Source organism: Otolemur garnettii, unplaced genomic scaffold (genome assembly GCF_000181295.1).
Source record: "Otolemur garnettii isolate 467f Iridium unplaced genomic scaffold, OtoGar3 scaffold00023, whole genome shotgun sequence".
Classification (NCBI taxonomy): Eukaryota; Metazoa; Chordata; class Mammalia; order Primates; family Galagidae; genus Otolemur; species Otolemur garnettii.
The window spans coordinates 18,248,545-18,275,896 of record NW_003852418.1 but is presented as its reverse complement, the minus strand read 5'-3'; the positions used below and the strand labels follow the sequence as shown (position 1 = coordinate 18,275,896).

Genomic DNA, 27,352 nt, shown 5'->3' with positions numbered 1-27,352 from the left:
GAGCCAGGAAGGTGAGCAGGAAGAAGCCTGTACTGAGCCAGGAAGGTGTGCAGGAAGAAGCCTGTACTGAGCCAGGAAGGTGAGCAGGAAGAAGCAATGAAATAAGAGGAATGAACTAACTTTCCACGGTGAAAACCACATATGCCAAAGCCCTATGGCCGAGGAGAACCAAGAAGCTAGAGCAGAAGCACAAGGAAAGATGATGCTGAAAAGATAGGGGTGGGGATAGTAACTCAAAGTCCTAGTAATTTTCTAGGCTTTGTTAAAGGATTTAAGCTTTACTATCTTGGCAAGGAAAGGCATTTAAATGATTCTAAGCAAGCAAAAGATATGCTCAGATTTGGATCTTTGAAAGCTCCATCAGGGTGGAGAAAAAGAGAGGATTCAGACAGGAAGAACAGATAAGGAGCCATCACCCTGTCACGGGGAAGGCGGCAGCCACAGAGGAGGCAGGGCAGAAGGGGCCTGCGCAGCTCTGAGCCTCTGTGAAGGGGGTGCCATTCAATGAGACAGGAGGAAGAGGAAGTCTGGAGGAAAAGAGAAAGGCAGTGGTGAGGAGTTCAGTGGGGCACCTGCCTCATTTAAAGCACCTACAGCCTTATACATGGCCTGGGTCAGACCTGGGATCATACAAAAGTGACCTTAGAAGCTAAGGGTACTGGAAGAGAGAGGAGGGAAGGGAAGGAAGAAATCTGAGAGAGGCAAAGACAGGAGAGAGAAGATGGGGAAGAGGAGAACCTGTGCCTTGCGCATCCTCAGAATGACCAAGGAGGAGGGGGCAGAAGAAACCCAGAGTGAGGCCGGTTAGGGAGGTCAAGGGAACACCGTCCATGAGCAGGAGCTCCAGAAAACAGGCAAACGATCAATAAAAACGCAACAAGAGCTGTAGGGCGAAAGCAGTGATTGAGCTCCTGGGCGTGACTTTAGGAGTGAATGATGGTAAGAAATGTCAGATTGTTCTTTCCAGAAGCTTGCTATGATAAGAAGGTAAGTGATGGGAGTAGCTAGAGAGGGCAAATACAACAGAGAGAGCAGTTTTTCTATTTTAAAGGTGAAAAAGACAATCCTGAGATGTTTACTGACGATGACTAATTGCCAAGCACTACACTCAGTGCCAGGTACGTAAAGAAGGGAAGAGAAGCGTGCTTTGAAGGAGAAAAGCAACAAACGTATTCCTTTAAAAAAAAAAATTAAAATACCCGAAAGAGGTAAGTTTTCCTTGGACTTCTCTAGATGACCACTCACATTTCTTTCACCTCCGCCTGTCTCTGAGTGAGGTGGAGGTGAACTAGGCACTGTTCACAGCACGACGGGTCCCTGCCCTGAGTTACCAAGCAGCACAGAGCGTGCACCTGCAGGTTCTCTTGCCAGGGCCCTGGTTCTCCTCCACCCAATTAGTAAAGCAGTGCCTGACTTACAAAGGTCAAAAGCACAAATTCAGATTTTCAGAGGAGTCCATCAGTATACATTTATATGCCAACAAATCAATTCAACCAACACAATGAGAATTCAAATAAGCTTCCACAAGGACAAACTCTGCCTTTTCCAGCAAATTCCTCTTTTTACTCTCGCGTATGCTTCTATTTCAAATGATCATACTAAATACCAAAAAGATGACCAAGTCCAGGATTATACCCCTTTTTTGAGGTACTAGAAGAAAACAATGACAAGAAAAGAATATAGTCCATCAGGCACTACTGGGAAAAAGTAAAACAAAAATCTCTAGGAACTCACATCCTCATAGTGGAGACCCACCAGCAAGCAAATGAAGCATTGGGAGAATAAAACAAAACATGAAAGGGATAGACAATTTGCACAATTTGAGGTGATATATTAAAAAACAAAAAACAAAAAAACTAGATCAGAGTATCTCCAAGAGTACTCAGGAAAGATTAGTAGAAGTAATAAGCTTTTAAGAAAAAGGGTTCACTAACTAACCACGCAGTGGCCCACAAACACAAAGTACTGGTAGACAGTATGGGAAATACAAACCCTGCTATCTGTCCTCCAGGGGTTTTCCATCTTTCTTCTTCAACTAAAACAAACTTTAATCTCCAATTCTCCAGCTTAGAGCTGGAAGGAACAGGAAGAGGTACTGTGTTCAAGCCTCCTTACATGAAAGAGGAGGCTAGCTGAGAGCCTCCAGGTAGGAGACAGCCAAGGCTCCCTTTGTAATGCAAAGCACAAAGGCTTTGGCGTCTGAGAGGACAGGCTGCAGACTCACCTTCTACAAGTCCTGAGCCTATGTTCTCTCATTTCTGGAATGAAGATGATAATACTGACTTCTCACATAAGTACCATCCTATTCCTTCTCTCTTTCTACTATATTATAAATGCCAAAAGATGCAATTAATGGGCTAAAACAGTGCCCATGTAACCCAGAAAGACAGAATTTGTATGACAGGCATTAAGGAAATAAAAGACTTAGGATGGGGACTGGGGTGGCAGAAAGAAAGCGTATTTGATAGATAGTATTAGCACTTAATTTTCAACTCTAATAAATAAATGACTCACAATAAGAAATGATCGAGTTAGGACCTAAGTTCTTAGGGGAAAAACACCAAGTTTGCAAAAAGATTTTCTGTAAGTCAGTAACAGTCACTCTAATGTCCCAGAGCCACTGTACTTAATGTAGAGGTGCCCACAAGATAATTACCAGACTACAAATTACAATGAAGCACTTTTCCTTTCTTTTCCATGCTGTTTCTCTTTCAATCCTCTCTCTATTCCCACTGTTTTATTCCCAATCCTCCTTTCATCTTCCTAAAAACATAATAAACAAGGACAGTCACACCCCCTCATGTTTTAAGGGAAGGATACAGCAGCATAATGATAAAGAACATGGACTTTGCAGTCAGCTAGATCTTAGTTCAAGTCCCAGTATCACCCTAACTCAGGTTCACAACTTAGGTTAATAACTTAAGGATCATAATTGCACCCACTTCCTAGGCTTACGGTAACAATTAAATAGATGAGCACTTAGAAAAATGCCTAGCACACAGTATAAACCCACCCAGTGACATATCTCAAATGCTATCTTCCCTACGAAAGCCAAAGTCCAAAGAAGAATTAACAAAGCTTTCCTAAGCTGACAAGGGGGACGGTCCAGTAGTATCTGATCCACATTTTCCCTCCTTACCCCTAACACCTAGAATCTGGAACCAGGACTTCCTCCCCAGTCCCTATCCAACCAGTGCCTGGCCCACAGAAGCTTTCAGAACATGGGGACTGAACCAACACTGAATCAGAGTCATGTTAAATTCTCCAAGAAGGAGCCACACATATCCATGAAGAAAACCTCAAAGGATAAGATGTGCAAAAGAAACCCAAAATATCTCCAATTTGGACAATTATCTATTGCGTACAGATGGTCCCCAATGATCATTTTACTATTTTTTTACTGTACAATTATGTGAAACCATAATTTCAACACTCCTTGAATTTTGATCTTTTCCCAGGCTAGCAGTACGCAGTACATGGGATCTTCAACACTTTACTCCAGCACAAGCTTTGAGTAGATGACTGTAGACAACTGCAGGCTAACCTAAGTGTTCTGAGGGTGTTTAAAGGAAGGAGGCTAAGCGATGATGTTCGTTTGGTAGGTGAGGCATATTAAATGTATTTTTGACTTAGGATATTTTCAACTTAAAATGGGTTTATCAGGATATAATCCCGTTGTAATTCCAGAAGCTTCTGCACAAGACCACAACCATGCATGTCTCCAAACTCTTTTTGATCTGATTCATCACTTTGGGCGGTGATGACTTTCCCAAGTATACCTCATATAGAATAAAACAGGATTTTTTATTCATCTTAGATTTACCTCTTTTGATAGTTGAGAGAAGTCTCTAGTTACATATTAACTCACCTTTATTTGTTTCTCTGCCCAAGGCCACTGCGTGGCCTCTCAGGACCATACAGAACTAAAGGCTTTGTAGCTAAACTTATAAAGCGCAAAGTGGCCATTTATTTCAGACACTCCTATTTTAATAAGCACCCTTTAGAACTTCTCTAGTTATCTCATTGAATGGTTAAATAGATTAAATATTAAGATAAACATAAAGCATCTGTGTGGCCTATGTTCTAAAATTAAACCAGTGATCTTCCAGAAATCTTCATTCTTCTCATACCTCTCCTTTACCCTCATATTGCAAAATGTATGTCAGCTACTGCTTTTAACTCCAGACCAAACCCCATGGGGATGGGGAGGATACACTTTACCCCCTGCAAATATACCCTCCATTCCCAGCTTCCCAGACTCAGTTTGCTACTTCCCTCTATTCTCTGAGCACACATCAGTCTTTAAAGACAACCCACATAATTCAAATCTAGTAAATGTCCAGGGGTACATTCCATTTACAATCTAAAAGACATAAACAGCAGCAGTCCCAATACCTCTCCCCCAAATATTTACTTCCCTAACCTCCCTCCCACTGTCTTAAGATGGGCGATGGCTGTAGGAGCCTACTGCCATGGCAGCAGTGTGGTAATTCAAACACATTATAGGTATCAGCAGAATGTGCCCCACCATCAACCCTAAGTGCTGATATGGGCATGCACACACATATCAAAAGCCCCATAAAGATGTTACTGGACAGAGATAAAATGAAATACTAACCAGCTAATTAAAAATTGATATTAACGCTTTCGAAAGAATGATGGAAAATGCTAGGAAATATTTCTATAGCTTTACAGTTTTGTATAATTAATGTGTTATTAAAAGAAAACAGTTCAAGGTTTTCCCATGAGACTACATACCATTCTCTCAACAGCTACCTCACCACCAAAGCCCCATGCTAGCAGGGAAAACTCTAAAGTACCCTAAGACATTGTTTCTAGACATCAACAGCTTCTGTTAAAACAATGCATTTGACATTTTGAAAAGTATACCTTCTAGAGATACTATTTGCCACACTGATTAAAAAAAAAAAATCTTAAAATGACTGTCAAGTTCAGTAACTTTGTTTCCATAATAAAACTTTTAAAACAGCTCTTGATTTGTTAAAGCCAGCTGCCCAGGTAAAACCTTCAAAGAATGCACATGCCCACTGAGCAACGGCCAAAGTGATCTGGATCACTTTTTCATGCTGATGACCAAGCCTTGCTGATGACCAAGCCATGCCATGACAATCTGAAAGGGGCCTGAATTTACAGAAAAACAAAGAAGCCAGCCTGGAAACCACAATGCAACTCTGTTTTTAACACAATCCCCAGTGTAAAATAACTGTGCATGAGGCTTTTACTTTATTTTATTAAAGACACTCTGTGGCAACCTTGTCTTGACTAATGGAACTCAGCACTCTTTGTGTTCATCTTTCTTGTCATCTTGCTGAAAGCTGTGCTCATTTGTTCCAAATCATGGTCATCCTTTAGACAGCAAATATTTCAACAATCGGGGGGATGTATGAGGCTATCTTGGAGATAATTCCTTATGTAAAAATTCAAGTTCAGGTTCTAAAAATCAAGCCTAGGGGTAATATTTGAACAATGACCAATATAACCTACTCCCTTGACTCCTCCCTAATTTTCAACCACTTAGTGGTAATAATGCAGGGTCAAGGTTCTCAGTATTTTGCTTTCAGCATTTGAAGGAAAAATGCTATATAATACAATAAATAAGACGGTTAATAATGTTTAAGAGTTCAGCTCTTTAATAAGCATCAATTCAGACTAATTATTTTAATAAACCCACACTTGGATGGGTTTGGAAAGCTACCAGGTAATTATGAAGGTAACTGTGATGTTATAACCACGCACATCAAGGAAACCACCACTTTCCAAACATAAGCACATGTCCAAGATCTATACATTTTTCCTCCCAAGGAATGAAAAACAGGAAGTGAAATAAGTAGAAGTGGATAAAAGAAAGTCAACTTCTTGTGCACACTTTTCTCCCAGGAAAAAGATTCAGAAGTAAATCCATGAAGATTAAGTCTGACTCAAACTGGGTAAGTTTAATGCCACTGGCTGTTGATAAGCAAGCTGGTTAATAATTAAATAAATGAAGATAATCTATTCAGGATGGATTTAAACCACTACTATAAAGAATCTTAAGCACACTGCTGACATTTTGTTGTGTTGTAAAACAGTCTGCTGGATGTGATCATGAAATGTTAGGGAAATCAGTGCTATACTAAAGCTAAAGCATTAATGCTGTACTTAGCATCTGAAGGATAATTACAACACTGAATGGACTATATGCACAGGGTTTTAGATTTATTTTAACTTCCTAAACAATCCGAAATTATACAACACTTTGAGAGGCTAAAATGAAGATTCCAAGCCTGCTCTCCTTACATAAAAGATAAGTCCTAAACTATCATTTATAGTGTCCAAGTTCCTATTTTCTTCCCAAAGTGGTAACCAACTAATCAACTACACCAATCCATTGGTGCTATCACACCAGACAGTTCTGCTGACCAATGACAGGACTACCCAAGACTTCTTAAAGGCCATGTTCTAGTCTCAAAATAAAGTAAGGGTAAATGGCTCCACAGTGGATTTAAGCCTTAACTTGGTGAGGATGGTTAACAGACCACCCCCATGTGATAATATCACTGCCAGAGCAGTTTGCTAGGATATGAATGAAGATTAAGAGTCTTGGACAATGACCCCTGCCCCTCAAAATACAAAGCTACTATTTACCACAGATTGACTCTGATAAAAGGGAAGGAGAGAAGAAAGAAAGAAGAGATATAATGCCTTGAAAGCCACTCATTCAGAAAGCTCCCTTTGAGGTGGACAAGTGGGTCTCAGACTGAGGAGACAGAAAGAAAAGGATTAGGCCTTGGAAGAACCGAGGTCAACACAAAGAACAACAAGGAAAAAACAACAAACACACATATTCTACAGGTTTCCAAAAACCTTTACTCCCTCGGAAAGATGCTTAGCTCTGAAAGAGCTTCTACTAATGCTGACCTCTTAAAAATATCTCACGAGAGGCCATCTACAGCAAACCCACAGCCAATATCACATTGAATGCTGTAAAGCTGAAAACATTTCCACTCAGATCAGGAACGAGGCAAGGATGCCCACTGTCTCTACTGCTATTCAACATAGTAATGGAAGTCTTAGCATGGCAATCAGACAAGACATGGTGATCAAGTGTATCCAAATAGGGTCAGAGGAGATCAAACTCTCACTCTTTGCCGATGATATGATACTATACCTGGAAAATCCCAGGGACCCAACTTCTGAACTCTTAGAAGTGATCAAGGAATACAGCAGCCTCTCAGGATACAAAATCAATACTTACCAGTCAGTAGCTTTTATATACACCAACAATAGTCAAGCTGAAAAAACAATCAAGGACTCTATTCCTTTTACAATAGTGCCAAAGAAGATGAAGTATCTGGGAATTTACCTAACAAAGGACATGAAAGATCTTTATAAAGAGAACTATGAAACTCTGAGAAAAGAAATAGCTAAAGATGTTAACAAATGGAAAAACACACCATGCTCATGGGCTGGGAAGAATCAACATTGTTAAAATGTCCATACTACCCAAAGCAATCCACAGATTTAATGCGATCCCTATTAAAGCACCACTGTCATACTTAAAAGAACTTTAAAAAATAGTACTTCAGGGGCAGCACCTGTGGCTCAGCGAGTAGGGTGCCAGCCCCACATACTGAGGGTGGCGGGTTTAAACCCGGCCCACAAACTACAACCAAAAAAATAGCCGGTCACTGTGGCAGGCGCCTGTAGTCCTAGCTACTCGGGAGGCTGAGGCAAGAGAATCGCTTAACCTCAGGAGTTGGAGGTTGCTGTGAGCTGTGTGACTCCACGGCACTCTACCAAGGGCAACAAAGTGAAACTCTGCCTCAAAAAAAAAAAAAAAAACAGCACTTCACTTTATAGGGAATCAGAAAAAACCTCAAATAGCAAATACATTACTCAGAAATAAGAATAAATCAGGAAGCATCACATTACCAGACTTTAGCCTATACTATAAATCTATAGTGATCAAAACAGCACAAAACAGTGATCAAAACTGGCACAAAAACAGAGCAGTAGATTTATGGAACAGAACAGAGAACCAGGAGATGAACCCAGCTACTTATCGTCACTTGATCTTCAACAAGCCTATCAAAAATATTCAGTGGGGGAAAGACTCCCTATTTAACAAATGGTGCTGGGTGAACTGGCTGGCAAGCTATATAAGACTGAAACTGGACCCCCACCTTTCACCATTAACAAAAATTGATTCTCACTGGATAAAACATTTAAACTTAAGACATGAAACTATGAAAATACTAGAAGAGAGTACAGGGAAAACGCTTGAAGAAATTGGCCTGGGAGAATTTTTTATGAGGAGAATCCCCAGGTCAATTGAAGCAACACCAAAAATACATTACTAGGATCTGATCAAACTAAAAAGCTTTTGCACAGCTAACAGCACAGTAAGTAAAGCAAACAGACAACCTTCAGAATGGGAGATTTTTGCAGGTTATGCTTCCAACAAAGGTTTGATACCTAGAATCTACAGAGAACTCAAACTAATCAATAAGAAAAGAATAACCCCATTTCTATGTGGGCAAGAGACTTGAATAGAAACTTCTCTGATGAAGACAGGTGCATGGCCTACAAACACATGAAAAAATGCTCATCATCCTTAATCCTCAGAGAAATGCAAATCAAAACCACTCTGATGTCATCTAACTCCAGTAAGATTAGCCCACATCACAAAATCCCAAAACTACAGATGTTGATGTGGATGCGGAGAGAAGGGAACACTTCCACACTGCTGGTGGGAATACAAGCTAATATGATCTTTTTGGAAAGAAGTTTGGAGAACATTCAAGGAACTAAAAGTAGACCTACCATTTGATCCTGCATACTACAGGTCTACAAAAGTAGACCTACCATTTGATCCTATATACTAGGTATATACCCAGATGATCAAAAATTATTTTACAACAAAGACATTTGCACCAGGATGTTTATTGCAGCCCAATTCATAATAGCCAAGATATGGAAACAGCCCAAGTGCCCAATGACCCATGAATGGATTAACAAATAGTGGTATATGTATACCATGGAATTCTGTGCAGCCATTAAAAAAACGGTGGAGACTTCACATATTTTACGTTTACCTGGATGGAGCTGGAACATATTCTTCTTAGTAAAGTAGCTCAAGAATAGAAAAAATAAGTATCCAATGTACTCAATACTACTATGAAATCAATATATAACCACCTACACATTCACAGGAATGGTAAAACATAACTATAGTCCAGAAAGTAGAAGGAAAGAGGAGAGAGGGGGTGGGGAGAGGGGATATGGAAGGAGGGAAAGTACTGGGGGGACTCATCTAATGTGCATGATGCAATGGTACATTTCAAAACTATTAAGAAATGAGTATAATTGTGATGGATGTGTTACTTAGTTCAATTTAAGCATTTCACATTGTATATCAGAGCAGTACCCTGAACCCCATAAATGAATCAATGTACAAAGTTATGATTTAATACAAAATAAATAAATAAAAATAAAAATATCTCATGAAAATCAGCTTTAAGTTTAGGCAGCTCCCACTGTGGCATGCTTCTTTCAGGCAGCCACCAATCTCTCTCCTTTTGATACTTAACACAATGTAATACTGTACTTTCCATAAAACTGAAAAGGTCATATAAATTTGCATTCTCTTTTCCTTCTCTAAAGTTCTCAAATTTAACAAACCACACCAAATTCTCAAAATTAAAAAGAATCTGATGATACACGTTATCATCTTAGGCTGCTCTTAAAAGATCATTTTTTTCCCCTCTGAATAATAAGCATTTTACTTATTACCTTCTTAAACAACGTTAGCTTACAAGTTCAATTCATTGAGGGGAAACACCAGAAATCAGAGTCGTCACCCTGAGTAATTTACAGAAGCCAGTTAAATGTGCTAGTACTCATCCTGAAATGACACCGCTCTACAGCAAACCAGGGTACTAAGTCTCTATTCTAATTTTCTTGTCTTGGCGTTCAGCTTAAACAAGCCAACCAATAATTTTTTTCTTTTTATCACCTCATAAGGTGGTTTACAAATGCTCGTAGGTGCCTCCTCTAAAGTTAAGAGCCTTCAATAACTTGATATCACCTCTCTTGAACCACTTTCCTGTAAAAAATATCCAATGACTTGGACCATCATTACTTTGGCCAACCCAGAACCAGAGAGATGTCACTCTTCTTTGCTATACCTTTTAGATAAAGAGTCTGAAGTGATGAGACCAGTTGTCCAAATACAACCACCAATCTCTATATAGCACTACACATTTACAAAGCACTTGAATAGTCATATCACTCCTTCTAAACAACAAAACTTTCTACAGGATGCAAGGCACATATGAGTATCACCCCTGCTGAATAAAGAGTGATCCAGGCTTTGGAGTGGCCAGCCCATGGTCACATATTTTAAGGAAAAGAATTGAAACAAGGGCAGCGCCTGTGGCTCAAAGGAGTAAGGCGCTCGCCCCGTATGTCAGAGGTGGCAGGTTCAAACCCAGCCCCAGCCAAAAACTGGAAAAAAAGAAAAAAGAATTGAAACAAAAACTTGAATTTCACAAACTAGCGCCTCTTTCCATAACATCAGAGAGGTGGTTTGGGGTTTCAGGGAGTCCGTCCAAGAAGAGACTGTTTGAGAAGTAACACAATTTCAACATGGACACTTGCTGTGTTTATGTGCAAAGGGCCTTAGAAGATGTGACTCCTATCTACTCATCAACCTTGTCTCCTACCTTGCTGTGCAACCACAACAAATGTTCTTTGCCGCTGTGATTCACAACTACTAGTGGCATTCCGAAAGAGCCCAAAGCTTTTGTGCCTCTATGCATGCAATTTCCTCCTTCTGAAACATTCCCCACCCACTTATTTTAGTCTGCTTACATTCAACTTTTATAACTCAGCTCAAATGACACCGCTTTCAGGAGTTGACCTCCTCCATGCTCCTGGAGCCCACTGGTTCACCCACTATTGCACTGTCCTGGCTGATTTTCTCATCTACCCTTTACCTACACTTAAAAGTAGTGGTGAGGGGGTTGAGGGAAAGTGGGGTAGTACATCTGATGTGACTTGGCTTCTCCTGGTCTATGTCACATGAGCAGGTACTCAGTATATGTAACTGAACATGCCCATTCACAGGAGCAGCCAAGCCAGGATTCCCAGACGGGAATTTCAGACAACGCAGGAAACTGCTCACCACATCCGCATGAGCTGACCAGACTCCTTTTCCAGACTGGCTCCTCCAGCAGAAGCCCATGGAAACATCACGCAAACTCAAGTACTTCCATGGAATTATGATCCACATTAGGTTTTTGAAGGGGAGGGTTTCTTTTTTTCTTTCTTTTTTTTTTTTTTTTTCATTTTAAGTGGAAAGCCTCTGGTTCCTTATACATTGAGTCACTGTTGCCCAGGTGACAAAGTGACAGCCACACTACTGGAGCATGTCCAAGGGTCAGAGAGCACCACGGTTAAGAATGTGAACTCTGAAGTCTGGGTTCAAATGTACATTTGCCAACTGGGTAACTTCAGACAAGTGACCCTATACTACTCCCTGACGGGACATATGTGTGTAAACTGGGGTGCCTCTGGCCAGCATTCCTTCCACAAATACCGACTAAGCACCCCTACTGTGGACCAGGTGCTGGTGACACAATGGTGAGCTGGGCGTCCAACCCAAAGTACACCTGCGTCAAGTCTGTCTGCTTTATTCCCTTCGCAGCATCCAACACTCTGCAATGACCTTGCTCACTAGTTTGTCTCCCCTCATCAGACCGCCAGGAGCACAGACGCCTTGTCTGTCTTGTTCATCGTCATCTCCTCCCTGTGCCTACCGCACAGTTGCTGGATATGTGCAAAAAAAAAAGGAATAAGCAGGTCAAAGTTGTCGTTACCTCATGGCCCTTGCATTTATGGTGGAGAAGATGGGGGAACAAACCAAAAACAACATAAAAAATATACAGATACAAATTATACAGGTGATGAATGCAAGGAAGAAACCAGAGCCATGGCTTCTCACACAGGCTCCAGCTCCAGGCAGCTCTGGAGAGAAAAAGGGTCCCACCACTGGAGCCTCCGTCAGCTGAGCGTGAGGAAGACAGAGGGAAAGTTGTGCCGGTCCCATCAGAACTCCTGAGGAAGCGCCCTTCCTTTATTAGTTCAACAGATATTTATTAGACACCTAACAAGTGCTGGGTTCATAAGCAAGAAATTGACAAGGACTTGCCCTCATGGAGTTTCCCTTCTAAAGTGCCAAAACACAGTGATGTCGAGTATCGCTAAGTGCCGGCTAACCACGAAACGGTGCTAGGATGGGGCGTGACTGCAGGTGTCCACGCGGGCTGGGTGGTCACAGCAGGCCTCTCTGAGCCACTGACATCTCAGCTAAGCCCTGGAGAGGTCAACTTTGTGCAGAGTACAGGAAGTACTAAGGAGCCGCCAGTGCTTACACTCTAGAGCAGAAAACCACTAAGTCTTCCGCAAGTTAGGACGGCAACTGTGACAAGTGCCCCGAAGGCGAGGCGCCCCCGGCAGGCGGGGGGCCAGGAGGAGCAGGCCCTGGGCTCCCGCACATGGCCCTCGCGGCCCTCTCGGGTCCAGGCAACTCTGGACGGTTCCGGGGCGCGGGGCGGGCGCCAAGGCCCGCCCGGACCCGCCACTCCCCGCGGCCGAGCCGTCGGGGCGGGGGCCAGGGGCCGACGTCCGTCCGGAACTCGGGGCAGAGGCCGCGGGCCGGAGGGTGGCGGGCCTCCCGGGCTTACCTCGGAATTTGAGCTCGTGCTGCGGCTCGAGGCTCAGGACCTGCTCCACCTTCGCCATGTTCCTCGGCGGCGGGGCACCTTTGGCAGGGAGACCCCTGAGAGGTCACCTGAGGGAAGCGTTAATGCTACGCCCCCTTTAAATTTTATAAGGGGGGGCCGGTTGGGGCGCGGGCGGGGGTCGTCGACGGGGTGCGCGCGCGCGGGGGGGTCGGCCTACGCGGTGTAGGCGCAGGGGCGGAGGGCGAGGGCGAGGCCGCGGTGCCCGGCGAGCTGACGGCACGCACGCACGCACGCACGCACGCAGCGGCGCACACACGCACGCACGCAGCAGGCCGGCCGGCTCCGGCGGCGGGAAGCTGCGCCCTGCGCGGGCTCTGGGGGCGGGGAGAAGAGCTGCGCGCGCGGAGCCCCTCCGGGCGCACTGCGCAGGCGCAGCACAGGCCGTGGGGGCGGGGCTGCTGTGCAGCAGGGGGCGGGGCTTCGCTCAGCCCGAGAGGAGGGGTCGGTTAGAGCGTCCTGAAATGATGACAGCCACCGCGAAATCTATTTATTTACAAGGGCCCGCTGGGGCACAGCCGTTGTGCGCAGTGCTTTATTCAATAATAATAATAAACTTCCACTTTTCTCTTGCCAGACACTTTACAGACTTTGAATAATAATGAAAGTACTTCTTACAATAAACATGGTGTTTATGGGTGAATGATATGAGCTACGCACTGTGACATATCGTAAATAATAATTATAAATATAATAAGTTACCAATTATTGCTTACTTATTTTGTCTCAGCTGAATGCTTTCAATAACAACAACAGCCAACTGTAATAAATACAAGCTACTCTACATTAAATGTTTATTACGCGACAAGAACTGTGCTGAATGCTTTACTGGCAAATATCATTTGTTTATGCAACAAATATTTTAAAATAATCAATAATCAGAGAAGTTGATCTTATTCCTACCCTCTTGCTAGAACCGAGCGAAGAGACGTCCTTTGAATAAATAACAACGCAATTAAATTACAAGATTAAAAATTGCTGGAAAGTCAGATCTGCTTGACATCAAAAGTAGACACTCTATTATTATCATTTAAATCGTATTTCATTATATTACTTATTATGTAAAATAGATATTCTTAACAGTCTCCCGTGCAAACATATATGGATAAAACAGGCATAGCAAATTGTTAACAATGATTGGCTCTACAGGGCAGGTATATGGGATATTTTTTGTACTGTTTTCCCCACTTTCCTGTATACCTGAAATTTTCCATGATAAAAAACTTTTTTTAAAAGATGATCTTTGTCTTTTAACTGGAGCATTTAGTCCATTTACAGTTATTATATTTACTAATATATTTGGATTTTTTTTTTTTTTTTTTTACTATTTTATATTATTTCTATTTACCCTGCCTGGGTTTCCTGCCCCCCTCCTTTCTGGCTTCTTTGGGGTTGACTTTTTTCTCATTCTTCTCACAGATGGTCTATTTCTATTGTTTTACTGGTTTTCTTAAAATTTTTAATATGTATACTTCTGAAATTCCAGTATCTTTTTTTTTTTTTTTTTGAGACAGAGCCTCAAGCTGTCCCCCTGGGCAGAGTGCCATGGCATTACAGCTCACAGCAACCTCCAACTCCTGGGCTCAAGCGAGTCTCCTGCCTCCGCCTCCCAAGTAGCTGGGACCACAGGCGCCCGCCACAACGCCCGGCTATTTTTTGGTTGCAGCCATCATCGTTGTTTGGCGGGTCCGGGCTGGGGATTCGAACCCGACAGCTTAGGTGTACGTGGCTGGCGCCTTAGCCGGTTGAGCTATAGGCGCCGAGCCCAGTATCTTTAAAAATCTTTAAAATACCTTTTTCCTGCTCCCTTAAATTATTAGGACTTTGGAGTACTTCAGTCATCTCCCCCCTAAATTACATGTCTTTACCGTACTGTACGTTCAGTTTAATCTTTTCTATTTTGACCCCCCTGAGCCTGACACAGTGGTGGGCACCTGGAATCCTAGCTACTGGGAAGAATGAGGCAAAAGAATCGCTTAAGCCCAAGAGTTTGAGGCCAGCCTGAGCAATACAAGAACCTTTCTCCAAAAATAAAAATAAGTACTTCTGTGTGTGTTGACTGGTGCAAACTCTCTTGGTTTTTGCCTGCAAATGATTTTATTTTGCCCTTGTTCTTCAACGATGTCTTGGCTTCCTTGCTGGAGTGACAGTTTTCCTCTCTCAGCACAGTGAGTCCACTATCCACTGTTTTCTGCTTCCCTCCTTACTCCTTAGGAGTCAGCTGATGATTCCACATCTAAAGATGATCTGGTTTTTTTCCCTTCTCTTCTCATGTTCTACAATTTTATGATGAAGGAAGGAGGGAGGAAAGCAAGGAAAGGAGAAAGAAGGAGAAAAGGAAAAGGTGTGTAAAATATTTAGACTTCCTCATATCATTGAAAGGAGGAAGGATAGGAAGGAAGAAAGCGGGGGGGGGGTGAAAGATGTGTAAAACACTTAGACTTTTTCATACCATTATTCCTGTCCCTCAAACTCTCCATCATATCTTATCTTTCATCCTTGTGTTCCACATTCCAGATACTTCTTCAGACCTTTTTTCCATTTACCAATTATCCCTTGGGCTACTGATAAACCTGTCAGGAGTTTTTATTTTTAATTCTGTAAGTCCTGTTTTGTTCTTTTACTTATGTAAGTGGTCACATTTATAGGTTTTTAACACTAATTCTGGGCTTCCCTGCCCTCCTCAGGTTATGGTGCTATAGCAGTCTCAGGGTTGGTCTCTTCTTTTGGTTTATTGGACACTTACCAGGGACACGAGCCAGGTAACCTAGGTGAGAGGAAGTCCATGTTTTTAAGCCCGTGTGCAGCCCCTACCTGCCACCATGGCCACTCTGTAGATAAGCCCCCACAGCAGGCAATGGCACAGCTATGGGAAAAGACTGTCTGTCAGCCACAAAATGTGTCATCCTGTCTGCTTGATTAGCAAAGTCACTGCTGCAATGGATGCCCTTGGGTGGGCATTTGCACTGTCCTGACCACACGCCAGACCTTGTCACCAACTACCCCCACCCACTTGTTCCATTCCTAACTGTCCACTGCCTCCGAGTTAGGGGACATCTGTGCAGCTCATCCATCAGGATCGTCTCTCAGCCACACAAAGTAGACAACCAAACATGCTGCTTGAGATTCTGGTAAATCTGAGAATCCCATTTAGGCTGTAATTCTACAACCCATCCAGTGAAATCTGAAATATGATTTTCAGGCAGGTTGAAAATCCACAGCCACAAGAAATAAAGGATTATTTCAGGGCTCCAAAGAATCTCTCTCGTTCTCTGAGACTTAAGCTGAGAGTTGAAAGATCATAGTTTATCCTTTATTTTCTGTAATAGCTCCATGAACTCAGAAGCTGCTGTCCCCCTGATCCCCACTGCAGTCCTGTGGTCATCATGACTACATAAGCATGGTAGCCTTAGCTCTTCAAGGCCCTTGCTTCAGTGGGCGCTCCGTCAGTCAAGTGCAAGTGATAATACAATCAGGATTGCATTACAAGATGACTTGTAAACAGTGGTGTATAGCAAACTGACTTTTGGGGAGGGGTGGAGAATAACCCTGGTTTGCACAATGACTGATTTTAAGCTACCAATGTGACGATATTGAGCAGAGTTGAAAAGAGACATGTATGACTAGTTTTCCTGTGCTGGTGTCCAGGACACCCTGCTTTGTGTCCATATCCTATGGGCCCTGCAGTCGTGCATGAGGCTGTGCCCAAACCAATCCTAGAATCCTTTTTATGAGGCATTGCTTCCCAGAACCACTCTCGTTACCAAGCACTCCAGCTGTCCACCCAGGAAAAAAGATATTACACCAGTCACTTTAACAGAGATAATTTAGTAGGAGGAAATGGTTCAGCAGATAATGGAGAACTACAGAGGTCAAAAGAGGAAGACACTGAGGTGCCATGAGGGTAGTAAGTGTGGAAGCAGGTACCATTCCTTTCCTAGCATAGGGGGATGCAGGATACCACTGGGGAGGAGACACCCCAGGAGCTCAGAGGAAGGGCCTTGTGGAGGTGGGAGCAGACTCCTGAGTGGGGAGTGCTGACAAGACAGGGCTGTGGCCCCTCACTGGATGCAGTGAGGCTGCTTCTGGAATTGCCAGAAAAATCTGGAGGCTGGAACAATGACTGCTGCTGGGTAAAACGTCATCGCTGAGGCAACGCTGACAGAAGTGGGAATCAGATGGGAAAGAGCAAGTCCCTTCCCTTGATTTCAGGTCTTCCTTGAGTACCTCCACCAATGGCATCTGCCAGAAAACTTGCTGCCTAAGGAGGAAGGGTGGGTGCAAAGCCCCAGCCTCAGTGTGTGCAGAGGGTTAGTGTAGATTGATAGATTGACAACAGCTTTTTAACTCCCACTTCCTCTTTTATTTCTTTAAACATAGTAGATGTACTTATGTTCACAGTCTGTTCAACATCTGAAGTGTGTGCAGTATTGATTCTGTTGTTTCTGCTGGCTCTTGCCAGGGGTGTCCTATTTTCTTGTGTGTTTTATGATCTTTGACCTTATCCATGACAATCCTTGGAGGCCTGGCATTTCAGTCACCGATTACCACGTAGCTAATCACTCCAAAACTGAGTGGCTTCAGAAATCACTGACCATTTTAGGACTATCTCTCACACTTGTGAGGGTTGGCAGGGCTCAGCCGGGCGGCTCTCACTCAGGTCTTTCATGTGGCTACAGTAAAACAGGCTGGTCCTATACAGGGAGTTTAAGACCAACTACAAGTTAAAGGGTATCATCCCTAAATCACCCTCACTCTGACACCGACTGCAAGTTTGTTGATTTCCTAAAGCCACCAGGTTTGATAATTTACTAGAAGGACTAACAGAAACCAGTGAAAGCTGGTATATTCATACTTAGCATTTATTACAGAGAAAGGATCCAGATTAAAATCAGCCAAGGGGGCTTGGTGCCTGTGGCTCACATGGCTAAGGCGCCAGCCACATACACCTGAGCTGTCGGGTTCAAATCCAGCCCGGGCCTGTCAAACAATGATGACTCCAAAGCAAAAAAAAAAAATTGCTAGGCGTTGTGGTGGGCGCCTGTAGTCTCAGCTACTTGGGAGGCAGAGGCAGGAGAATCGCTTGAGCCCAGGAGTTGGAGGTTGCTGTGAACTGTGATGCCACAGCACTCTACCCAGGGTGACAGCTTGAGGCACTGTCTCAAAAAAAAAAAAAAATTAGCCAAGGGAAGAAGAAGGTAGAGCAGAAGGTTCCAGTTGTGGAGCTTCTGCTGCCCTTGATCTGTAGTGTCAGGATCCGTTAGTCTTCAGTGTCAACATGTGATAAGCTCAGGTAAGCCCGGAGCTTACCTGAGCTTCAGTGTCCATAGTTTTTACTGGGGCTCCACTGTGTAGGCACAACCATTTGATTGGCCGATTTCAGCCTCCAGCTCAATTGGTATCCAATGATGTGATCTTTGGATAGCCTGGTCCCTGCTGTATGGCTGACCCCTCCCCTAAATCACATTGTTAAGACTCTGCAGTATAATGTGAAGCCTGTCAGTCGAAACATTCTCAGGGCTTAGAGATTGCCTTCCAGAAGTCAGGAGAAAGGCCAGACACCTGTCTTTGGGCAAGGTGCAGTTCTTCGTTATCCAGACTGGAATCCTTACAGGTCTGGTGCCTCACTGGCAGCGGGAGTACCTGGAACTCCATGGGCACTATTCTATGACTTGATATGTTTTGTCCATGTGCACTTTCCAGATAGAGGCTTTGGGGAGCAGAGATTTTCACATAGGAACCCAGGGATTGGAAGTTAGTGTCAGAGAGGGAGAATATGAGAGAGCAGGTCCATGAGCCTTTCCAGAGGCTGTATCAGGAGGTCTATTCAGTTTCAAAAGGTGGGGACAGAGACCTCACCACCTGATGGGGCTGTGACAGGTTTCTAGGAGACCTTATCTGGTGGGAAACACCTGCACTGAAGGCAGATCCTCCAGGAAGCATTTGCCTTGGCTTGCACCAGGTAGAGTGGGCACCAACCAGTTCTCATTGTAAGGTTTTTCTGGCCACCCAAGTAGTGTGAATTTTGGTTGCAAACCTTTGGGCCGGCTGACATGTCTTCATAATTCTTAGGAGAAATGGCTTTTCTCCTCACTGATTGCCTCCACATGACAGTTGTCCTTTGGAGCTGGAGGCAGTATTTTGGGATCACTGTCCACTGAAGGATCTTGCTAAATTCACCAACTTGGGTGGCCCCGACCTTTGTCCTCTGCCCTGTAAAACCCAAAAGACAGAAAATTAAAGCACTCATCCACAGGCCTCCAAACTTTCCTGGGAAAAAAAAACCAATTTGTGGACTCAGATTATTGCTAAGAGTTTTATCTTGCCTTCTCTGCTTGGCTTCAGAGCTCTCCTTGTGCTGGCTCATCAATGCATTTAAAATATTTTCTCCAGCCTATGAGTTGTTTTGACTGGAAGGGTCTCTCAGCATATCTAAGCCTCCATATTGCCAGAAACATGAGTCTCCTGAGTACAGTGTTCATGTTAAAAATATTTTATTGGACCCAGACCCTCAGATCTTAGTTTCTCCTACTTTCCCCCTGCGAATGGGCCCAGGACTTCTTGGAAAAATGGCTTATTTTTGACCTGGAGCAGAAAATATATGAGATGAACCCAGAGCAGAAAGTAAGGAAGTGCTCAAAAGATGGAGCAATAGTGGTATGTCAAAGGGATGCAGGAGCCAACTGACAGAGCTCCCAATGGCCCACACTGGGATAATATGAGGAATGAAATGAATAACATAGTGTTGGAGTAGAACCTAAAGTGGAAAACAAATATCCTCAAGACCATAATGATATACATAAATAGAGTAGAAAGGACAACTTTCCCTTACAGAGGAATCCCAAATAATTTATGTTGAATAATCTTCTCTCAAGCCAGTAGAACATAACTCCCCACCCTTAAGTGAGGACTGTGCTTAGTGAGTACAGTATGGAAAGTGAAGGAAAAAGTAATGTCATGGCTTAGCGCCTGGAGCTCAAGCGGCTAAGGCCTCAGCCACATACACCAGAGCTGGTGGGTTCGAATCCAGCCTGGGCCTGCCAAACAACAATGACAACTACAACCAAAAAATAACCAGGCATTGTGGCAGGTACCTGTAGTCCCAGCTACTTGGGAGGCTGAGGCAAGAGAATCGCTTAAGCCCAGGAGTTGGATTTTGCTGTGAGCTGTAGTGCCACGGCACTCTACCCAGGGTGACAGCTTGAGGCTCTGTCTCAAAAAAAAAAAAAAAGAAAGAAAGAAAGAAAGAAAGAAAAAGAAAAGAAAAAAGAAAAAGTAACTTTATAGTGAAGAAACTTGGAAAGGTATCCATTGTCCAGGTGATCAAGGTCAATGCCATCACTGGTAAGTGCTGTTGGTAGAAGCACCTATGATATGATGCATGAGAAGTGAACTTCACCTCTGTGGTCTTCACCACCAAAGCCCCCACACAAACCCAGTCTCATCATAAGAAAAACTTCAGAAAAACCTAAACTGGAGGACCTCCTGCAAGATACCTGGCTAGTTTCCTCAAACTGCCAAGGTCATCAACAACAAGGCAAGGCTCAGAAGCTGGAGACGCCTAAGGAGACATGACCATGAAGTGTAATGTGATGTCCTGGAGCAAAAAATAAAAAGACAGAGGGGAGGGCAGCGCCTGTGGCTCAAAATGGTAGGGCGCCGGCTCCATATGCTGTAGGTGGTGGGTTCAAGCCCAGCCCTGGCCAAAACTGAAAAAAAAGGATAAAAAAAAAAAAAAGGACATCAGCGGAAAACTGAAGAAATCTGTATAAAATATAGTTTAGTTAACAATGCTACATTGATCATATTAATAATGGTTCCTTAGGCTTGACAAATGTACCATACTCATCTAAGATGTTAGCATTAGGGGGGAACTAGGGATGGGATGCACGGAAACTCTCTGTATCTTTGCCTTTGCAAAGCTTCGGTAACTCTGAAGCCGTTCTAAAACTTAAAAAGTTCTCTAAAAGATTCAAGTGAATTTCCGAGCTCCCATGTTGTTGTTCCCTGAGATTGTTGCTCTCAGGCGCTCAGACCCTTTCATCAATGGTGACATGTGATGCTAAAGCATTTTCGGGGAATGGGAGACTTGGATGAATTGGTGCCGCCCTCTTCATCCATTTCCCAATTCGTCCTTTGGAAATGCTACCCCCTTGTCTGTCCAAATCACCACTCTCCTCCATGGCCTCAACCACTTACTCATCACCCGATCTCTTTTTCATTCATTCACTCAGCCACCTTTTAAATAAAATTTACAAGCGAATTTTAATTGGCCGTCTCATTTATTTCATTTGTCTGTTGCAGTTTCTCAGAATCTGCTGCGTGAACACCCACCCTGCAGTGGATGCCTTTGGCCTTCGTGACAAAGGACCTCACTGTCTAGTACAGGGTCATTGACGAAAAATGCCAAAGTAATTACAGTCTGTGATCAAAATGAAAATAGATGAGAAGAAAGCCATGAAGAAAGTAAATCTGACTCTGGGGACTGGGAAAAACGTAAAGGCTCAGAGGGTATGAAAGAGCAGTCATGGGGGAACTGTCCCCCCTCAAATAAAAACAAAACCATAAGAAAGATTTTGCCAGACAAGAAAAAAGGAGAAAGTGTCCTCCAAGAGGAAGAAGAACATATACAAAGGTCCTGGTGTACCTGGACTGCCTGGGAGCCTGCGAGGAGCAGTAACAGCTCCTGCTCAGGCACTATGTCGGCTCACACGTTAGCTTCCTAGCACTGCTCTATCAAATGCTTACAAAGTGGCTCAAAGCAACACATATTTCAGCTTGGTGCCTGCAGCACAGAGGTTACAGTGCTGGCCACATGCACTGAGGCTGGCGGGTTCAAGCCTGGTCCAAGCCAGCTAAGCAACAACGACAACAACAACAAATAGCTGGGCTCTGTGGTGGGCGCCTGTAGTCCCAGCTACTTGGGAGGCTGAGGCAAGAGAATCTCTTAAGCCCAAGAATTAGAGGTTGCTGTGAGCTATGACACCACAGCACTCTACTGAGGGTGACGTAGTGAGACTCTGTCTCGAAAAACAACCCCCCCCACATGTTTCTTATCTAACAATTTGGAGGGCAGAAGTCTAAAATTGGGTCTTGAGGCTGAAATTGAGGTGTTGGCAGGGCCGTGTTCTGTCTGGAAGCTCCAGAAAACATCTGCTCCTTGTCTTTCCAAAGGTGACCACCTTCCCTGGGTCATGTCCACTTCCTCCATCTTTAAAGCCAGCAGTGCACCAGCTCTGAGTCTCCTTCTCCCTGACACGGCTGCTCCCATGGCGGCATCGCCTGCTCTGACTGACCCTCCTGCCTCCCTCTTATAAGGACCCCCGTAGATAATTCAGGAAAACTTTCCTATCTCAAGATCCTTAACTGTGTCTGCAACGTCCCTTTGGCCATTAGCAGTACCCTCTTCACAGGTGCTGGGGATTACAACGTGACATCTTTAGGGAGCCATTATTCTGCTCATGGCAATGTGTGTTAGTTCTTGTCACCCTCATAGCAACCATGGCTATTGTCATTTCCCTTTTACAGATGAAGAAATCAAGGTTGATGGAGGAGAAACGACTTGTTCCACACCACAGAGAAAGCAAGTGGCTGTGGAAGAGAGGAACACATCAAGGCTGAGAAGCTCTGAGAGCTAAAGTGGATTGAGTGAGCTCCTGTGGGCCAGACGCATGCTAACTGCTTTGTGTTTACTTATTTAATCCTCAAAACACAGTGTCAAGAGGGGTCACTTATCCCCACTTTACCAATCAGGAGACCAACGCACTGAGCAGTGTGGGTGGCAAGGATGAGGGGTCTTCTTTTATACTGCAAAGTCTAGATTTTATCCTTGAAGTTGTGTCTGATGTTTTTATAAAAAGGAGTGACACAACCAAGTATGTTGTTTTTTAAATAAACTTTTTATTTTGCAATAATTTTAGATTTATAGAAAAATTACAAATATAGCACAGAAAGTTTTTGTATATCTCTCAGTTTTCCCTAATGTTATTATTTTTTTTTTTTTTGAGACAGAGTCTCACTCTGTTGCCCTGGGTAGAGCACTGTGGCATCATAGCTTATAGCAACCTCAAACTCTAGGTTTGAGTGATCCTCTTGCCTCAGCCTCCTGAGTAGCTGGGACCACCGGCACCGGCCACAACTCCCCAGCTACTTGTTCTATTTTTAGTAGAGATGGGATCTCGCTCTTGTTCGAGCTGGCCCCAAACTCCTGAGGTCAGGCAATCCACCTGCCTCTGCCTCCAAGAGTGCTGAGATTACAGGTGTGAGCCACCGCCCCTGGCCTGGACTTGCTCATTTAATGTCTATCTCCCTCCTAGAGGGCACGCTGCAGTAGAGTGACCTAACACCCTACCTCCAGTAACTAGGAAGGGCTTAAAGCACTAGGAACCCAATAACTAGAGGAGTGAGTGAAGCAATGAATGAATGGATGGGTGGGTGGGCATGCACACGAATGAAGGTGCAGGGTTCCCAGGGATTGAAGTTTCAAGACAAGCTGGTACAAGGGATTAGTTAAAACCCACGCACACTGGGAAGCTCAGAACCCACCTGGATGGAGGATAAAGTGGCCACAGAGCCAGGCGTCCCTGTCTTTGCAAAACAGGTGTGGTCACATAAATAACCCCTGCCCAAGGTGAACGAAGCCCCTCCAGACCCCAGCAGGAGGACAAAGAGGGGCTGCATCTCAGCTGCTGAGGGTCTCAACAAACTAGGTGGCCACTGGGAGGTTTGGGGAATTGAGGAAGAAGATGCCCGCTTCCTCCTCTTCCCCCAGGAGTAAGCTCCCCTGAGGCACCTTAGTGCCTCACTCCTGAGAGCAACAAGGGCCTGGGTCCCTGGTCCTGATGTCTGTGTCTGGCACGTGAAAGGTGCTCAATAAATGTTTGATAAATGAATGAAATTAAGTAATTAAGAATTGGAGAGTGCACCGTGCTGGGAGTCTTCTCAATCCTTAGGAATTGTCCCCAAGCACCCAGAAGGCTACATTTGCATACAAGTAATTGATATTCTAATTACAAATCATTTGTATTGATTTATTAAGCAGATCCCCAAAGGATCTCTAGAAGATAATTGGATTCTATGCTTCTTAGGGGTAAGGACGGCGTATTTACCTCATCATCCCCCTGGCAGTGTGCGGCAGAGCTACATGATAAATGTTTGATGAGGGAATGAATGAGCACGGTCTTAATTGTGGGGAGAATTTCTGGGGTCCCCACAGATCATCTCCATTGTGTTGGGGCATGGAGGGGGTCAGGAAGTATGTTCATTTGTGCATTTGTGTATTTGTACAATTGGCAAATCTGTCTCCTCTCCAAGCCCTAGTGATTTCCACCCCGTGGCCTTCATCCATTGAGCAGACATTCCTGGAGGGGCACATGGGCTGAGCACCAGACCGAGACCAAGGACACACAGGTCCTGTCTCTTCCTGTCTTGCTAGGAGAGAACCTGAGAGATCTGCTAAGGAGTGGCCAGGCAAGGGCCTCAGACCTCTGCCCATTGTTTCCATCTGCCCCTCCCCCAGTTACTCGGAAGAAATGGCAGTGTGTAAAAATTAAAAAAAAAAAAAAGATTATGCAGCCAGTGAGTGAAAGCATCATTTGACAATTTTGCTATTTTCATCAGTCTGATTAGAAACAGTGCTCCCCCGTCTCTGCAAATCCCCCCAGTCACCGCCAAGGCCCCCTGCGATGTGAAGATGCACAGAAACTGCGGTCTCCTTTATCAGAAGGAGAGGGTGGGAGGCCGGGACCCCAGAGGAGGCTGGCAGAGGGCGAGTGGGAGCGGCAGAGACGCATGGCGAGGAGGGGCGGGTGAGACTACCATGAACTGGCATTTAAAAATTTGGTTTCTCCATTTCCATTTTCCTACCCTCCACTCCCAGGAACGCTTAAAGCCACAGACTCTCAAGTGACTGTCACGACTTTGCTTTTGTACCCGGGGAACCCAAACCAGCGACGATGGTTACAATATGCAGAATAAATGCAGTGCTCTTGTGCAATCCAGAGGCTGCAGTAGGCCCTGCCTTTCATGCTGAGAGGCGAGTTTTGCTGAGATTCTTCTTCTGCTGGAGTTAGGGGTGGCAGGGCTGGGAGTGCAGGCTTTGTAGACTGCCTGGCTCCCAAATGCCCCCCCTTGGCTCCCTGACTTAGTGGAGGTGTGACCTTAGGCGAGTCACTTAGGCTGCTGGCAGTGTGTCCCCCAGGGACACATCAATAGGTGAAGATGTTGGGATTATTATTCCCCGGGCACACCTTGGGAAGTGGGGGCCAGCTCACTAAGACATGTTGGGAAGGCTTTCAGGGGTGCCAGCTGTGCAAAGAGATTTGGGGGAGGGGTTCAGCAAGTGGAGCTTTGCTCTAGATTACGTGCTGTCAGGATGTGAGGAGAGGCTGCTGCCATCGGGTCCACAGCTGTGCCCACACCTGCAGTTAGATTACTCGTCTGGTGACTTTTAGGGGTTGGGACAAAGTTTTCGGTATGTGCTCCGACGCAATGCCAGAGGGTTCTTGTTTTCATTTTGAACCATCATGGTCAGAGTGGCCTCGCATGGGGTCAGTGTCCTGTGAGATTGTTGATGTCCAGCAGGACAGAGCGCCCCACAGCCAGCTAACCTGGGAGTGGCTGGCTAGCTCCCGGCTGCTAGGGGCTGCTTTTTCTCTTTCTCACTGTCTGAGACCATCTGTACAGCAGGGAATAATGGAAGTTTCTATCTCTCAGGGCAGGGGAGGATTCAATGGACAGATGTAAGTCGAGTCCTTAGGGTAGTGATGCTAGCTGTCACCACAAGAACAGCACACAGTGGAGTCTGGTCATGGTGAATTGCAAAGAGCGCCCCAAACCTTGTGTCAGAATCTGGGGGCTTGTGTGGTGTGTGAGCTTGGGATTGGAGTGGTCGCAGGGTGGGTTCTTCTGTCTTTCTGGTACATTGTGAAGGAAATGAGCTCAGCACACGGTTCGGGAGGTAAATGTCCTCATCCCAAACCGCAGCCAGGCCTGGGGATGAGGTGGCTCTAGCCCAGTGCTCCCTCAGCGCCTTGCGACTCTGTGAAGACACTCTCTCTTCCCCCATCTTTGAAATGTTATTGAGCAAAAGCAAATGATTCGTCATCTGCTGCAGCTAGGAAAAGGACAAGGTAGAGAACACCGTCTGTTACTTCCCCCTGGGGGAAAGGTATCACAGAAGAACCTCCCCACCCCTTTCTTTATTTCTCAGATTCGTTCCCTCCTGGGGGGTCCAGTCCAGTGTGTGGTGAGGATGCGCAGTGTGTGGTAAGAGCCCTAAAACTCTGTCCTGTTTTCCACGTATTTATTTATTCCTTGGAGTCCGAGACATAGGACTTGGCAGTGGCAGGAATGTTGGAACATCTGACAATACAAATCATAAATGGTGATGGATCAGCCTCTGAAAGCTGGTACCTGGGAGGGGAGAGAGGCAACATTTGACCCTTCGGCGGTTTCCAGGGTGCTCCGCCTCTTCAGCTGTCCTTGTCGTGCCCAGCTTCTCTTCACTCCCTGCTCTGAGTCTGATTTCTCTTGATGAAACCCTCTGAACCTATTATCCTGCAGCTGGGGCTACCAGGAACCTTTTGTCTTTTTCTCATTTTACTTTGCAATTTAAGTCATTTGTCTTTTCTTTATTTTGTGTTTGTGTGTGTACACATAAGTATGTGTGGGTGTATTTTTTTTAAACTACAGCATTATGAAAAATAAAGACAGGCTTTTATATTTCTTAAAGCTTTAACATAAAAACAATAAAGAAGTCCTTTGTGGCCCCATGGAGAAAAAAAAAACAGCCACTCAACCACTCAATAGACATGGTTTTTGCAACAAGCAGTTGCATACCTAATAAAGGAATTTGTATGTTTATTACTGGTGCAATTATTACCCCAACCCTAACCTTGACTGCCTGCCTTCGTTAGGTACTCATGGTAACCCTGTAATGTCTGCACCATTGTCATTTAGCAATGAACGTCACACACCAATTCAAAGAGGGGGTAGGCAAAGTTTAAGCACATTGACTGACACAACAAAATACCAAGCTTGCGTCGAACCCCTCTTTGAAAAACAACACTCCCCTCATTGGCCTGGGTCATTCACGTCAGAGAATATCCTAAATAAATACAATTTTATTTCACTTCTTGAAATGTTCTCTTTGAAGATTTCTGGATTACTTAAAACTTACACGTCATTTTCATTCAATGCTAAAGAGCTATCTGATGTTGGCAGGGTTTGTCTTCCGCCCACCCAGGGGGCTGTTTTTTGAGGGAGAATTTGATACACACAATAATCATTTTCATTTATGTACTATTTGAGGATTCAAAACTTGCTGTCCTTTCAGCACCCACAAGGTCATTAACAGGCCATTTGTCAAAATTGCCACTTGGCCACCGACATTCCCCTCCCCTATTGCACTCAGAAGAAGTAATTTAAGAACCAGGAAAGAAAACCTCCTGGAGGTGGGGGCAGCGCCTGTGGCTCAAAGGAGTGGGGCACCGGCCCCATATGCTGGAGGTGGCGGGTTCAAACCCAGCCCTGGCCAAAAACTGCAAAAA

At 44.5% G+C, this 27,352-nt stretch overlaps 1 protein-coding gene across 1 annotated transcript in view; it reads right to left on the bottom strand.

Moving 5' to 3' along the window:
- Positions 1 to 13,132, bottom strand: part of VAPB (VAMP associated protein B and C) — a 53,475-nt gene extending 40,343 nt beyond the window's left edge. Inside the window, exon 1 of the mRNA XM_003787730.3 lies at positions 12,747 to 13,132. Coding sequence (XP_003787778.1) covers positions 12,747 to 12,804 — 58 coding nt within the window. The 5' untranslated portion in view covers positions 12,805 to 13,132. The remainder of the gene's footprint in view (positions 1 to 12,746) is intronic.
- Between the last annotated feature and the right edge of the window lie 14,220 nt (positions 13,133 to 27,352).